Source organism: Pelophylax lessonae (assembly GCF_965119305.1).
Source record: "Pelophylax lessonae genome assembly, chromosome: 5".
In the NCBI taxonomy this organism is placed as follows: Eukaryota; Metazoa; Chordata; class Amphibia; order Anura; family Ranidae; genus Pelophylax; species Pelophylax lessonae.
Genome location: NC_138772.1, coordinates 66,605,309 through 66,622,306, shown reverse-complemented (window position 1 = coordinate 66,622,306; position 16,998 = coordinate 66,605,309). Strand labels below are relative to the sequence as shown.

General features: G+C 43.4%; 1 protein-coding gene across 1 annotated transcript in view; it reads left to right on the top strand.

Annotated features, from left to right (window-relative positions):
• The window catches only part of TRDMT1 (tRNA aspartic acid methyltransferase 1), a 111,369-nt gene that overhangs the window by 76,623 nt on the left and 17,748 nt on the right, over nucleotides 1–16,998 (top strand). The window contains exons 7-9 of the mRNA XM_082259641.1: nucleotides 8,009–8,092; nucleotides 12,391–12,734; nucleotides 16,145–16,202. Of these exons, the coding sequence (XP_082115767.1) occupies nucleotides 8,009–8,092; nucleotides 12,391–12,734; nucleotides 16,145–16,202 (486 nt within the window). The remainder of the gene's footprint in view (nucleotides 1–8,008; nucleotides 8,093–12,390; nucleotides 12,735–16,144; nucleotides 16,203–16,998) is intronic.

The following is a 16,998-nucleotide window of genomic DNA, read 5'->3' as shown; positions in this document are numbered from 1 at the left end:
CCGCTCACTCACCCTGCCTGGATGCAGCAGCAGGCGGCGGTGGCTTCGGCTTCTTCCCCATCTTCTGCGTCTCCTCCCTCCTCCTCCATGCCCAATTGCATGGCATCTCTTTTCGGCCAAACGGGAAATGGGTCTCAAAACCCGCTTCCTGGTTGGCCAGGAGGAGGATCCGTGTGACAATAGCGAATTTTCATTCGCTATTGTCACACAACTGGGTGGGCTCGGGGCGCTCTGCTCTGCGCCCCGAGCCCACCGTTTTTATTAGCCTGTGAGAGCCTCTGGCTCTAATCACATGGCTAAAAAAAATGGCTAAAAAAAAAAAAAAGCCCCATTGAACTCCATGCATCCGGCGCCCCGCATGTAGATTAGGGGGCGACGCCTCGTATGACCAGCCACCACTGTTCCTGAGCTTTTGCTCCCCCGAGAAGTGGACTATTTCCCTGTCCTCATGCTATGGTCCCTCATTAGTTTGGATGACATCACAGTCATCCAACCGCCAGGGGATATGGGAGAAGAGGCTGTGGGGACCAGTCTTGCAGTGCTGAGGAGCCTGCAGGGGATCAGGTAAGTAAAATTGTTTTCCCTGGTCTTAGATATATATGGGCATTTAATCACTCCAGTACTGCGCTATAGCCAAAAGACAGCTACAGCGTGGTACTATAGTTCTGGGAGGGCGCCCATAGACGTCCTTCCGGAACCTCACCCCCTGCGGCATGCTTTGGGCACGCTCTGTGACCGCTGTGTTTTTTGGACACAGCTGATAACAGATCGGTGTAAAGAGTCATTCACAGAGGCCCTTTACCATGTGATCAGCTGTGTCCAATCACAGCTGATCACGTGTAAGCAGACTTTCTGGGCTTCGGCAATCTTTTCCCCACTGTGTCAGTGTGAGGAAAGGAGAGCTGATAACCGGCAAGCCTGTCAGCACACTGTTTACATTGATAATCAGGGCACTGATCATCAGTGTCCTGAATATCAGTGCAGCTTATCAGTGCCCCGTGTCCGTCAGTGCAGCCTCATCAGTGCACATCAGTGAAGAAGAAAAATTACTTATTTGCAAAATTTTATAACAGAAACTAGGAAAAACTTTTGTTTTCTGAATTGACAGTCTTTTTGCGTTTGTTGAGCAAAAATTGAAAAACCCAGTGGTGATTAAAGCGGAGTTCCGGCCTCGGAAACGTTTTTAAGGATAAAAATACCCCCGGGACAGTCAGAGCTAGTGCATTTCATAATGGATAGCCTCTGAACTGTCCCAGGTTGCACTTACCTTTTAGAAGACATACTTACCTTGAAAATTTCTTGCCCAGCGCTGCCATCTCAGGTGTGGGCAGCTGAAGCCAGGGCGTCCTCTTCGGTCCCAGAATGCCCTGCACTGGCCCCGCTCGTCACTTCCGGTGCCGGCGTGTCATCCCTGCACAGCTTCTTGGCATGCCCAGAAGCTGTTTAGCAGGGAATGACGGGCCTGCACCGGAAGTGACGAGCGGGGCCGGTGCAAGCGCATTTATTCCTGGGAGCGATGACGTTTAGCTCCCAGGAGTCAATGCAAGCAGGAAGAGATACCGCGTGCTGCAGCCGCAGAGGGAGGAAGTGGAAGAATGGTAAGTATATTTTCTTCAATAACAAGGTAAGTAATTGAAAAAAAAAATCGGGACTATCCATTTCTTTTATAGGTGATTTTCAGCAAGCGGATGGCCCAAAGTGATTTTTGAGGCCGGAACTCCACTTTAAATACCACCAAAAAAGCTCTATCTGTCTTAAAAAAAATAAAAAAAAAAAAACGGCGCAATTGTCATTTAAAGTGCAACAGAGCTGAAAGCTGAAAATTGGCCTGGGCAGGAAGAGAAGGGTGACAGTGTCTTGTATTAAATAGGTTAACCTTTGTAGTGCAGGGACAGCCCCCACTCCAAGGATGGATTTTTACTTTCCCTGGAGCTTTAAAGTTTGTCAAACCAAATTGTTTTTTTTTTTAGCTTTGGATAGCGACAGTATGGGTTAGAACCCCTGGTTAGGTTTTTACTGCCATCCAGGGCTCTGTTAGATTGCCCCTCACTGACAGTGACAACGGTTTCACCAGACAGGTAGTGAGGGAAAACAAGGATCTCTGACAGCAGTGAGTAGTTGAGGCCTTTATTCTTTGCATACTTAAAAAATGCATTTTTAATTCTGTCTATGTAGAATTCCTCTTGCATCCCATTTGTTGAAACAGTTGTCACAGGGACAGTAAAGCTGGCCATGCACTGTACAAATTGTGTGGCCCTGCCAGCCCCACTCTCTTTATTATAGGAGCCTGCTGGAAATTTTTCATCCGAACAGTGGCTGCTTTCAATCTGATGTATATGGTGACAGCTGGAAGCTTGTTGTTAAAATAAATTTGCTGCATGTGCTGATTTGTTCATCTGCACTACAAAAGGAATCGGCTACGTTTTTTTTTCTTTCAGCGTTCAATTTATGGCCAGCTTAGGTAAGGGGAAATCTGTCTAAAGGCCCGTACACACGTACCGATCGTCGGCATACAAACGTCGGTGGACGAAGGATCTGCCGATTGTACGCGTGTTAGTATGGTGCCTCCGACAGATGTCTGCGCACAATCCGCGGACAAAAGTCTTTCTTGCAAACATGAAAATATTTGTATGCCGACACCAGAACGGACGATTGTTCGCCTGTCAGTACACAATTCGGCCGACAGACCGCAGATTTGCAAGACTGGGCATGCTCAGAAAATAGAAAACACAGGGAAAGTTAACCATTACATGACATCACTTCTGCAGTCGGCGGACAAAATTCTTGTGCTGTCCTTGTGCTGTCTTTGCACTTTTCAGCAGACACCGACATCCCGGGGAGAAAAGAGGAACATTTGTATGCCGACCATCGGTACGTGTGTACGGGGCTTAAGAGCTTGTTTGCACTGCAACAGTATGCAGTGCTGCATGTTCTTTTACATGCATTTGCAGTGCACTTATAGCACCTTTGTGGAGCGTTAGCAGTGCATATTCTAGGGAAATTTCTCTTTTTTTGGGTTGCATTTACATGCGTTTGAGCTATGTTTACATGTAAAAAAATGCAGCAGGCTGTCCCTTTGTCAAATGCACATGACAGCAGTAAAACCTGACAGGGGTTCTAATACTTTCCCACTGTATCCAAAACTGTGGTTTGATGAAGGGGGGCCATCAGCTACTTTCCACACTGCTGGACTGTGAGAGCAATGGTCTCTCTGCAGTAATCTGCCCCCCCCCCCCCCCCCCCCGAGTCACAGTTAAAGCAAATAATTTACAATTGTAAATTGTAAAGCTTCATTAGAAACACTTTAATACACAACACTAGGATTTTGATTATATTTAATAGTGCCTGTTCACATGTCACATGAAGCTTGAGGCTAAAAAAAAAAAAAAAAAACACATGAACTTCTTTTTCATGCTTTTTTGCCTTAATAGACTTCAGTGGGAGCACCTGAAAAACTTGCATGTAATGTGTGTTTTTGTGTGTGTAATGTGTTTCCTTGCCTAGTAACGTTCTTTATATTGGTTAAAAAAAAAAAAAACTCAAATGCGTGCAAATGCTCATGTGCAGACACTAAAAATATGGCCAAATGTGACTAATGACACTCAGCTCATATGGCCCAATGCACCTGTGAGTGTCTGAGTTATTGCACTGTGTGCATCATCATTGCCATTTGCAATCCTTTATTGAATACACCTGATAATATAAATGTTCAGTGAATCCGGAAAGTATTCACAGCGCTTCACTTTTTTCACCTTTTTGTAATGTTACAGCCTCATTCCAAAATGGAATAAATTCATTATTTCCTTCAAAATTCTACAAACAATACCCCATAATGACAACGTGAAAGAAGTTTGTTTGAAATCTTTGCAAATTGATTAACCACTTAAGCCCCGGAAGATTTTACCCCCTTCCTGACCAGGGCCTATTTTGCGATTCGGCACTGCGTGACTTTAACGGACAATTGCGCGGTTGTGCGACGCTGTACCTAAACGAATTTGACGTCCTTTTTTTCCCGCAAACAGAGCTTTCTTTTGGTGGTATTTGATAACCTGTGCGATTTTTACTTTTTGCGCTATAAACAAAAAAAGAGCGACGATTTTGCAAAAATAACAATATTTTTCACATTTTTTTTATATGAAATTCCCCAAAAAAAAATTTAAAAATTAAAATTTTTTAACATTTTTGGCCAATTTGTTTTCTGCTACATATGTTTGGTAAAAAAAATAGCAAAAAGCGTATTTTTGATTGGTTTTCGCAAAAGTTATCGCGTTTACTAACAAAGGGAAAGATTTCTGTCATTTTTGGTGTTTTTTTTTTTAACGCGTAATGGCGGCGATCTACGATTTTTTTGCGGTACTGCGACATTGCGGCGGACAGATCGGACCCTTGACTGACATTTTTGACACTTTTGGGGTTAACAGTAACATTACTACTAATCAGTGCTATACATATGCACTGTTACTGAAAAATGACACTGGCAGGGAAGGGGTTAACTTTATTGGGGAAGGAGGGGTTAAGTGTGTCCCTAGGGGCGTGCTTCTTACTGTGATTGGACATGGCTGCTGGTGTAGGAACAGTGATCAAGGGTCCTACATAGTAGAACCGTATGGTCACCATTCCTACACCGGGGAGAATGACAGGCGGCTTGTTTACATCAGCCGCCTGCCTTTCTCCCTTCACGGAGGACGATCGCGAGTGACCGGCGGACATCGGGTCCGCCGGTCACACGCACGGACTTCCCAGGGAACGAGCCGGGGCGGGCGGGCGCGCGCTCGCCCGCTGTTGGCTCACAAGCAAGTGACAGGCTAGTGACGTATATATACGTCACTTTGCCTGGCCGGGGCTGACCGCCGCAGTATATGTACTTGCCGCGGTCGGCAACCAGTTAAAAATAAAAAATACCATGTACATAAGTATTCACAGCCTTTGCGCAATACTTTGTTGAAGCACCTTTGACACCAATTACAGCCTCAAGTATTTTTGAGTATGATACCACAAGCTTGGCACACCTATTTATGGGCAGTTTCTCCCATTTTTCCTTGCAGGATCTCTCAAGCTCCATCAGGTTGGATGGGGAGCATCGGTGCACAGCCATTTTCAGATCAATCCAGAGATGTTCAATTGGGTTCAAGTCTGAGCTCTGGCTGGGCCACTCAAGGACATTCACAGAGTTTTTCCATACTGCCACAAATTACCAGTTCATGCGCTGATCCACAACTCATATGCCCAGGCTGGTGATCCTTTTGGAAAAGCACACACGGAGATATCAATGATGGGGCGTTGCAGCTCACCTTACCCTCCACTGGGTGGTGGACAATTAACTGCACAAAGGAAAAAAGAGAAGAGAGCGCACAGCCGCCCTAGCATAACACCGTTTATTGAAAAGTAGAAAGGCTGAAGGTTGACAAACTCACATTTTGAAAATGGACATCAGGCACATCGATATAAAGATAGGACATCAATAGTCTTCTCCTGCGAGAAGCCGCACATGGCCACCTGCTCTCTCTCCAGACCGCAGGCAGTAACTTCCGGGAGTGATGACATCCGACTCGGAGCCTGCAGGTTGGAGTGCGCCTGCGCCCGGACCAGCCATCACCGCGCCTGTTGACGTGAAGGGAAGCCTACGGAGACCACAGGCAGAGGCACTACGGAGAGAGAGATGTCTCCCGACATCACACAACACCAACGTAGTTGCTAGAAAATGCGTTTCAGAGGCGTGGCCTCCTTCAGGTCCCGCCTTTGCTGGTGCCCTACCACCATTTATATGCATAAGCCCATCCCCTCACTTACATCTTAAAGGGGAACAGACTCAAATATCACATTAGTAAGGGGAATCAGCAAAAGCAAATAAAAAACACCATAATAACATAATCATTCCATCAAAGAATAAATTATTCAAAAATAATGATTGGTTACACACACACACAATAGAAAAATATATTTTTTTATACCAAAAAGATTTAATTGTTTCAAACCTAAATTAAGGTACTAACCTCCAGCTCCTCCTTCATCCCCACAGGGGACATTGAGTTAAGCGTGAAGATCCAAAAGGTTCCTCACATGCATAGCCGTGAAAACCTTTCACCTTCAGGCAAAGCCATAGAAATGGCCTCAATGCCAAACAGCTCCAATCCCACCGTACTACCCCATGCATTTGGAAAAATGCAGAGGGACACTATGCTTGTCCTTTTTTTGTTCTATGTAGCGGTGATGTTCGCCAAACCTGGTTCACATAGCCGAACTGTTCTACCCACATAGAACAAACCACACAGGCACCTGACTCCATATACAACAAATTGGGTACTGCAATAGCTAAATTCCTGAATGTTAAAAGACCACTCATCTCTATTACAAAAATTATTTTTTGCCATTATGTATAAATGCACAGGCCTTACACCTATTTAGTTTACATTTGAAGGATCCCACCATGTTCAAAAACAGGGGGAAATCCTTAACTATGTGCTGTTTGTTCCGAATTCGGTTTGGTGCCATCATGCTCTTAACATTATTTGCCCGTAAAGACCACCTTGGGTTTTTTGGGAAGTACTCGACCCAGGGCTGTATTCTGTCCTAGGATCGGCCAATGTTTTTGAATAGCCTTCTTAATGGCCCAATGTTGATCATTAAAACTGGTGATGAACAATGTATTTTGATGTTCTTCATTCCTACCCTTAAGCCTCCTACTTCCACAGCTATCCCTATAACGTTCAAAACATATTACTCCATGGTATATGCAGATTTTAAGAAAATATGTATGCAGCCAAAAGGGAAAATTAGCGCGCATAACCTATCCCACCCCGAACGAGCGTCTTTAGATACGCTTAAGAAAAATCATGATATTGTGATACGGATAACTGATAAGGGAGGAGGCATAGTGATTCAAAATAGAATAGATTACCTCAGAGAGGCCCATAGACTTTTGTCGGATGATAAAACTTTTGAAAGTTTAAGTGAGGATCCTCTACCTGGATACAAATCGGAATTGCATGAATTGGTTGATCAGGCTCTGGGTAATGGAGTTATTAATACGTCAGAGAAATTGTTCTTCCTTAACAACTATTTCAAAATGCCCTACTTTTATCACATACCAAAGGTCCAAAAGAACCCAAGTTGTGGGAATGATGTATACAAACTTCCATTTACAGATGATGGAGGCCACTGTGCTCATTGGGACCTTCAAAGCTGCAAAAGTTTTTCTTTACCCTTCCCCAGATCTGTGCCTTGATACAACTCTATCTCAGAGGTCTACAGACAATTCCTTGGACTTCATGGCTTGGTTTGTGGTCTGACATGCACTGTTAACTTTGGGACCTTATATAGACAGGTGTGTACCTTTCAAATTAATTTCCAGTCAACTGAATTTACCACAGATGGACTTCAGTCAAGTTGTAGAAACATCTTAAGGATGATCAGTGGAAACAGGATGAACCTGATCTCAATTTTGAGTGTCATGGCAAAGGCTGTAAATACTTATGTACATGGGATTTTTTCGTTTTTTTTATTTTTAATAAATTTGCAAAGATTTCAAACAAACCTCTTTCATGTTGTCATTATGGGGTATTGTTTGTAAGGCAAATAATTTGTTTAATCCATTTTGGAATAAGGCTGTAACATAAAAAAGTGGAAAAAGTGCTGTGAATACTTTCCAGATGCACTGTATGTGTAATTTTTAATTGCACTGACTTCAGTAGTGTTTGATAACTAAAACAGAAAATCTGTACAAGAAAATAACACAGATGGAAATTAGTATATCCAGCCTGATTTCTAAATTCTGGTGGAAAGGGAAGTTGTGTGGTCTTTTGCTACATATTTCAGTTGTTATTTATCTAAAAAAATTGAAATTTGGTTGGTATGTTACTGGTTGCTATTGGAAACACGTGACTTTGCCCTTTCGTTTTTATGTATAATCTCTATTGTGGTTGCTCTGCTATGCTCATGTTATGTGGCTGCCAAAATTTCATGCTAGGCCTTCATTAAATCTTTTGCTTTGTGTTTCTTGTTTTACTAGCTCGGCATTCCAAATTCAAGGCTGCGGTACTTTCTGATTGCTAGGCTTCAGTCGGAGCCATTTGCTTTCCAGACCACCAATAAAGTAAGCTTCCAGCATTTTTTTCTTTTATAGTAAAAAATGAACCAACCATCACATATGATTTAAAGTTGCAGTGCCGAATGAATAATTCATGTTTCTCTTTCGCTCATTGATGAACACAGCTCCTGGTATTTATAGCCATTGGGTTATACTGCCCATTACTGGAGTAGGACACTAGGCAGAAAAAATTCTGGCTACACCCATGGGCAGTCCCGGGGAGTATACTCCCTCTCTCTGCTATAGCCACTCAGTTTTTTTCTGCCTAGTCAGGAGTAAGGACCTAGTTCCTTGCTGGGATCTTTGGTCCTGCCAACATTTTTTAGATAGAACATTTTTTTCTCCTGGATTTTTCCTGTGAGATCTACAATCAACTGCTGGACTTGGCAACGGGCTGGATAACTAGATCCAGTGGTCAACCCAGTCTGGCCAGCGAGCGCACGCAGACCTCTGCACTAGGTCGGCCTGCGAGTTAAACGCCTCGCGCGGTTGCATATGACAGGGTCTAGGCCCGAGTCACAGTGTTCCTCCTGGCCGGCAACCCCCCCCATTTAGATGGAGAGGGGTTCTGTCTGGAGTGGTGCCTGCCTGGTTCCTGGTATGGTTTCTGAGTAGCTGTTCCCCCTCTCCCCCTGGAGGGTTTTGGGGTGGGCGTGGGCCCCTCCTTGGGACGGTCAGACCCCTGGGTTCACCTTTTTCCTACAGGCACCCCCCGCCTGTTGAGTCCCTCATCCTGCCCCCCCCCCCTCCACATACGCTGGGGCCATTTGGGTGGTCTGGCCACTTTCCAGGGGTGGAAGCAGGGCGCAGACTGGCAATGGGGTCAAGGGGGGGTGCGCCACCGGACAATCGACTGTGCGGGGGGATCAAGTAGAGAACACTAAACTGATCTTTTAAAGTGTTAGGGGTCACCTGATTCCAGTACCATCCCTTCTTTGAGCTCACTAAAGCCTTATAAACAGCACATATGGCCTGTGAGAACATCCACATATTCCGGACTTTTTAAAACTCAGATTAATAGACTTCCTGCCTTAAAGTAGTTGTAAACCCTTACATATACCCAGTGAAATGACTGGCCTCAGATGATACACAGAGATTAAAACAAATCCTCCTACTTAAGTTGTGCTTGTTTATCTGCATCTGCAGTGTTCTCTTCTCTAAAGTCCAGAATTTAGAAAGCTTGTCTGAGCAATCAGAAAAAAAGGGGCGGATAGTGGAAGTTACACTCTGCAAAGCTTTGAGGAGAGCTCTGAGAACTGATTGGAGGGAAGGGACACACCCCCTTTACATAGCACACAGGAGCAGAGCTGAGGCTGTCAGTCAGCTGGAGGTCCCTCCCCTGTCACCTTTTTTCTCTTGGTGTCAGAAAAACATGTCAGAAGTGACTCTGCAGATAGCAGAGGAACGAAACAGCAGACAGAAATTTATATTTAATACTCATTCTTGTGCTTAGGATTGAGACAAGTACACATTATAGAGAGATGTGCTTTGTTCATATTTCAAGTCTGAAGTTTACAACGACTTTAAGTATTATCTCAGTTGTATTTATCGGCTATATGGAAGATTGTTTATCATCGTATTGGTTTGTGTTTTTTGTTACCCTTTATGCACCTAGACAGCACAGTATAGTCATAGACCTCTCTATCCATAAAATGTTGTGTGGGTTTATATGTGGAGGAAGTAGCTGCTTGATTTTGGTGTTTAATTATACAACTACATTACTGCAAGACTGGATTTTTAATTGGTTTGCACTAGATGTAATTACTTATGGTAGATTTTGTCCATGCTTTGGTGGGTAGTCTGTAAATGTTCGAAGTGTATTGTTAATCTGCTTTCCATTGAAGTAATTATATCTGACTTTGTCTCTGAATGCGGCCATTCACTGAGTACATTGTCACATGCAAACGTTTTAATTACACCACTCTGCTATAATTGTTTTAGCCTACACTGAAAACATTAAATGGCTTTCAGACTGTAATCAGCATTAAAAGCAGGTAATTAAAATGCACTTAAAAAAGTAGTTGTAGAATCCATTGTCCGGTTAAAGCAAACTTAAAATGAAGATTTCTTGAACCGCCACCTCTGGATACCTGCACATCAGTTCAGTCTTCCAGTTCTATTCCTCAGGTCCCCTGGATTCTGCTTGCTGGAAGTATTAGGCTCGCTAGCTTTGCAGTTAGGCAGTACATGTGTTGGGCAGCTTCTCTGGTTAGTAGTAAGGCATGGGTGGTGGCAGAGCCAGGCTCCCATGCCAAAGAAGCTGGGAAATCTTGTATTCCAGGGCACTCAAGGATTTGAGAAACCTGGTGATCTGAAAAACTGACCTCTGTTGTACAGGCGCCTAGATATTACCTGTCATATTTTTTTTGTTTTTTTATAAAAAAAAAAAAAAATATATATATATATATATATATATATATATATATATATATATATACACATATATAATGTATTACATGACTACTACAGACTTATATTAAGTATAAATGAGTACATAATATATATATTGAATAAGAGTGGCATACAGAGGGCCTATCCCCCTAGTTATTTTATATGATTTAATGATCTAACTTGTGTTTTAATCTGGTCATGCATGGGCAGTTAGCACTTCTGATTTATTTACCACATACTCATATGACTCTGAGGAAGAGGGTTCTCCCTCGACACGCGTTAGCCCTATCTATATGGACACCTTCAAGTTTGCTTGTCCTAATTAAGGAATATGGTCCTGCGGTCTCTTGATAGTCGAAGGAATCCTTTGGTTTTATGCTTTTATATAGCATACTCTTGTGAGTATAATGTATGACGTGGTTTTAACAATTTTCCAATAAATGTTTTATGGTATTGCACTACTTCGGTGCGCCCTTCTCTTGTCTTTTATAGTAATTGTGATGCATCGCGGAATCAAATCAAATCGTGAGACCAGTGAGATGCGCACCTCTACTATTTATGTATTGGACTGAGGTTTTCATGGTTTTAAATTGTCCGAATGAGTCACTTCTAAGAGCCTATGACTACACCAAGCAATCTGGAGAAATGGCCCAGCCCACCCCTCCAGCACACAGCAGGTGATTGACCACCTCAAATGTGCATGTTTTCCTGTGAAACCATGTAGAGGAGGTGTGTCAATTCCTCTCACTCAGGTCTCAGATTACACTCAGCTCTCCTCTCTGTGTTGTACAGTGTATGGCATCAGATCAACGCCCCCTGCCTTTGTGAGGTCAGAAATGCTGTGTGAAATGTGTTCTTTAGGAGACTGTAGAGGAGAGATGGCTACAGGTGTACAGGTATTGTAGAAATTGTTTCATCTCTGTGTATTACCTGAGGCCAGTCACTTAAGTTGGTATATGTAAGGGTTTATAGCTGCTTTAGGACCCTTTCACAAGGGCTTTCAGATCAGGTCCGCCTGTCAGTTTTTCTGGCGGATCTGATCGGATGCTCCATGCACCCCTATGGAGCAGCAAATGTCAGCGGAGACATGTCCACTGACACCCGCTGCTATCCGATCCGATCCTGTCTGTGAAATCCAGGCGGATGAAAACACAGGCAGTCCTTTTTCATCCGATCTCCCATAGAGGAGAGCGGGGATCTGATAGGGTCAGTCTCAGCGCAGAGAGCAGAGACGGACCTGTTATCCGCCTGCTCAGCGGGGATCGACGGATTGATCCCCCGCTGAGCAAAACTGAGTCTGCCGGGTGGAAAGCCTGCATGAAAGGACCCTTAAGGCCCGTACACACATAGCGATTGTCGGCCGTAAATATTCGGCCACCGACCGATGGGCCGATTGTCGGCTTGTTAGTATGATGCTTCCGACAACCGACTGCGACTTTTCGGCCGAACAGAATGTGCTGTGCAGGCTATAAAATTTTGTTGGCCGTCACCAGAGCGGCCGATTGTTCGCAAGTCAGTACAGAATTCGGCCGACAAACAGCAGATTAGCAAGACTGGGCATGCTCTGAGAAAAAAAAAGACACGGAAAGTTAACCATCACATGACATCACTTCTGCAGTCGGCTGTTGTTGGCCGACAAAATTCGTGTGCAGTCTTTAGCACTTTTCAGCCGACAGTACAGCACCGGACAAAAGACGGCCGATTGTTCTGCCGACATTCGGTACGTGTGTACGGAGCTTTAATCACCACACATTTAGGGTGACCACCAAGCTCAATTCAGGTGCACTTGGTTCAGCATATAATTACCTCAACTCATTCAATCAAACACGTGTATTACATGACTACTACAGACTTATATTAATTCTAAATGTGTACATCTTTATACCAATATATTATATACTTTTCCGTATTAGATTCTTGAAACTTTTCCTAGTACAAATGAATCAGAGTCGACAAGAACTGGCTGTGATCTGGGTTTGGAAGAGCATTCGCCGACAGACAAAGATCAGGAGAAAGCTGCAAGCAGCGCCCAGTGCCCAGATGGAGGAGTCATATACAAGCTGGAAACGGCTGAAGAGCTGGACAAAAAACAAAGTCAGGACAATGACTCCTCTATGCAGACTCTACAAGACTTTTTAGAGGAGAACACTGAAGAGATTGGCCAATACCTTCTGCCTCCAAAGTCATTACTGAGATATGCTTTAATCCTGGATATCGTTAAACCCACATGTCGAAGGTCAATTTGCTTCACAAAAGGGTGAGTGTGCAACATAGCAGCATGTAAAGGGCAATTCCATTGCAAAATGGAATTTAAAGCTTGACTCTGTGCAGACTATAAAAGAAAACACTATTGAATATAGTTATGTTAGTATAAAAAAATTATGTAAAGATGGTACAGCGCCACTAAATGGAATAACTAACTAAAGGAAAGGAGGTGAACCAATGTCCATAAGTCCATGTGGAGGAAAAGGATTCAAATGCTGAAAATGTAGCCACAGATCCAACAAAATTCTTGCAAATGGAGTTTCTTGGCAGAGATCACACAAACAATAAAGCATGTACCCTTACCAGACAGTTGGACCCCCTGTTAAGGAAGGTCAAACAGGCGTGCGAAGTCAGTCACCAGAAACGAATAGACAACCCAATTCCTCTCCGAACAGCCACAGAACATCCGGATAGGACCATGGAACCGGTAGACCTCAATGGACTCCAGGTGTACATAGGGGATGACCTCCAATAATACAAATGGGGGCGCACATGGTGAAGTATGTACGGATTTTTATTAATAAAAGAAAGGTAAAAAACTCACATGTAACTGCTTGATACAGGCATGTTAATCGATTGATTGGCCGCGGCTGGAACAGCGTGACTGCATGGGGGCTAGCGTACCTGACGCGTTTCGTCCTGCAAAGGCGTTTTCAAAGGCAAAAGCCCCCCACATGCAGCACGCTTTTATAGGATGCCCCAGATCGTTTGGAATGCGGCCATGTTGTTGTCCTACCTTTCTTTTATTAATAAAAATCCGTACATACTTCACCATGTGCGCCCCCATTTGTATTATTGGAGGTCATCCCCTATGTACACCTGGAGTCCATTGAGGTCTACCGGTTCCATGGTCCTATCCGGATGTTCTGTGGCTGTTCGGAGAGGAATTGGGTTGTCTATTCGTTTCTGGTGACTGACTTCGCACGCCTGTTTGACCTTCCTTAACAGGGGGTCCAACTGTCTGGTAAGGGTACATCCTTTATTGTTTGTGTGATCTCTGCCAAGAAACTCCATTTGCAAGAATTTTGTTGGATCTGTGGCTACATTTTCAGCATTTGAATCCTTTTCCTCCACATGGACTTATGGACATTGGTTCACCTCCTTTCCTTTAGTTAGTTATTCCATTTAGTGGCGCTGTACCATCTTTACATTGTCTTTTTGGTTTGATATACTTTGTACTAGCAGCCTTTTTTAGCTCATTGTTCTTTGTGCGCAGCTTTCTTTCCATTATAGTATAAAAAAATTGCATTTATTTTATTTGCAACTGATGTAAATGCCTGACATTGACTCGATATTGGCCCTTTGTGCTTTCTGGTGTAGCAGCACCCTGACAGGGAGAAGGAGGAGCACCACCAGGAGACAATCAGGTGTCTTCTTCACATGACACATTCACATCACAAGGAACCTAGTCAGTCTCAGTGTGCAAAGGTGTTTTTGCATTGGAAGAACAAATTACCTGTAACGTTGGGTGTCCTACGTGTCTGGATGTTACTGTGTTATGTAAAACCAGGGTTTTTTTCTGTGGGAACGTGGGGGGAACAAAGTTTAGGTACCTTCAACACTCAATATTTGTAATGGCAAGGGGTGGTGGGGTGTGCTGGAGGTTCTATTGTTGCAGGGGGAGGAATCTGTTGTGGCAGGGGAGGCCTATTGTTGCGCAGAGAGATATATTATTGAGGGAGGGAGCTATTGTTGCTTTATGCTGGAGGGTCTATTGATGCTGGCTGGGGTTGGACCTATTTTTAGTGGCGGGGGTCTCTTGTTGCTGGGGTCGATCTATTGTTATTTGGGGGTATTTTATTGCGGGGGGTCTATTGTTTCTGAGGGAATCCATTGTTGCTGGTGGGGGTCAGTTGTAGCTGGGAAAGATCTACTGTGGAGGGAGGGGTCAGTTGTTTCTGGCTGCTGGAGAGTCGACTAATGCTGGCTGCTGGGGTGTATCTATTGTTACTGGAGAAGTATTTTGCTGTGGGGGTCTTTTGTTGTTGGGGGAGATCTGTTGTTGCTGGGGGGGATCTATTTTATTGCTTTTCTTGTTATTAAATTCCATACATATTCCTTAGCACCACAAAATGATACTTGGTTCTGTATTCTCTAAATGAGATGCTACTTGAGGGTGGGTTGGAGGTGAAGCAAAGGAATGGTGCTCAGAGTTGGTTAGGGGGTGGAGACAAAGGGTGACTGGGAAGGGGGGAGTTTTAAGCCCCGTACACACGCGTCGAAAATTGGCAGGGAATTTTCGTCCGACGACCGATCTGCCGATTTTCGGATTGTTAGTATGATGCTTCCGACAACCAACTCAGACTTTTCGGCCGAAAAAAATCTGGTGTGCAGACTATAAAATTTTTGTTGGCCATCAACACAACGGCCGATTTTCGTGCAGTCAGTACAGATTTCGACAGGGAAAAATCTTATGAGCAAGACTGGGCATGCTCAGTGAAGAAAGAACACAAAGAAAGCAAACCAACACATGACATCACTTCTGAAGTAGAATTTTGTTGGGCGAGAAAATTCGTGTGCAGTCTAGGCACATTCCAACCAACAAAACACCACTCTGGACAAAAGACGGACGACCGTTCGGCCGATAATCGTTGCGTGTGTACGGGGCTTTAGATGCAAAAAAGTGCTGCGGTTTGTTATTTTGAAAAATCAAAAGTTGGAATAAAGCTGTGATATAGTATTCCTTATAGAGAATCCGTATTGGATTTAAAAAAAATCACTGCAGATATAAGTGAGGGCTGGTGTCAACATTGCATTAATAAGTTTTTTTTAGCATTTTTTTTATTTTTTATTGGGTTTCTGCTTTATCCATAGATCTACCCAGTTCATTTTTTAAAGTTTAGTTAAAAAAAAATAGCAGTGCACCTCTGAACATCTTTTTCAGGTTAGGTTGGTGTGGATAGTAGCACTTTCCAGTGTTTTTACTTCAGATTTGATTTGATTATAGTAGAATTGGAAAACCGGAGAGTACAAAATCTGTTGCAGTTCTGCATAGAAACCAATCCGCTTCTAACTTCAGCTTCTGCAATTAAGGTTTGACAAAAAAACCTGGACTCTGTTTGTTTTCTATGTAAAGCTGCACCAGATTTTGTATTCTCCAGTGTAAATCAACCCCACAGTATCATTCGATAAAGAGTAACTTTTGGAGTTCCAAATCTGTAATTCTAAGGTGGAAAGTATAGTTTGTGTTCATTGCATATTTAATCGTTTTTTAGTGCTTATTGGAGTTGTTCTGCAGTTGTTCAGGACAGTTCTCTTTATCCATCTCCCATAATGCTGCTCATTTTCATTAAATATTGTATAATCTCTGTTCCTAATTGGCTATTGCTAAATCAACATTTTATTATGGTTCCATGAAGGACAAAATAAATAATTTAAACTTTTGAACCTCTTTCTTTTTAGATATGGGCATTATGTAGAAGGAACGGGTTCTGTCTTACAGATGGCAACAGATGTAGAGGTAAATTTCCATACATGAATCGAGGAATGGTTACACTGGACACTGTGTAAATGATAAGAGACGCTCTGATTTGGTGCATTGCATGTAAACTTCACAAGCTGTACCAGGAGTCTGGGGCCCCATTCACACCCGAGCGCAGTGGGAACTCGCATTCCCGCTCATGTTTTTCTTTGTGTGTTTTTTGAGTGTTTGTGGTGGTAAGGCATATGGCAGCCCATAAACTTGAATAAGCTGCCCTACACAAGACTAATTCCCCAAAAGGCCCCGGAACGTTTTTTGGAGTGGAACTGGGCACATTTTTTTCACCACGTGTTTTGGAACATTTGTAGTAGGCATGCGGCGTGTTTGCAACGTGTTTGCAGCACATTTTCAAAACAATAGGGTGTTTTGATTCACTTTAAAGGGAACTTGTGGCAAGGCTATGGACAGTCCTGTATTTACACACTTTTTAAGTTCTAAATGAGCTTTTAGAGCCGGTTCACACTACTCCGACTTGGGACAAGACGTGTGTGCCCTCAAGTCGCCCCAAGTCTCTTGTCATTACAAATTCATTGTAAATGAATGAGAGCCGTCTTAATATGCACTACTGAAGTCGCTCCGACTTCAGAAAAGGTTCCTGTACTACTTCAAGGTGACCTCTATCCAACTTGTGCACATAGACTTCAATGGGAGTCGCCTCTAAGTTTAAGTCTAATAGAAAATAGATAATCCTTATCTATTTTCAAGCGACTGTGATCAGACTTTCCATGAAGAAGAAAAAGGTTAGCCAGGCATTCCCCACAGACAAAGTCGCCTA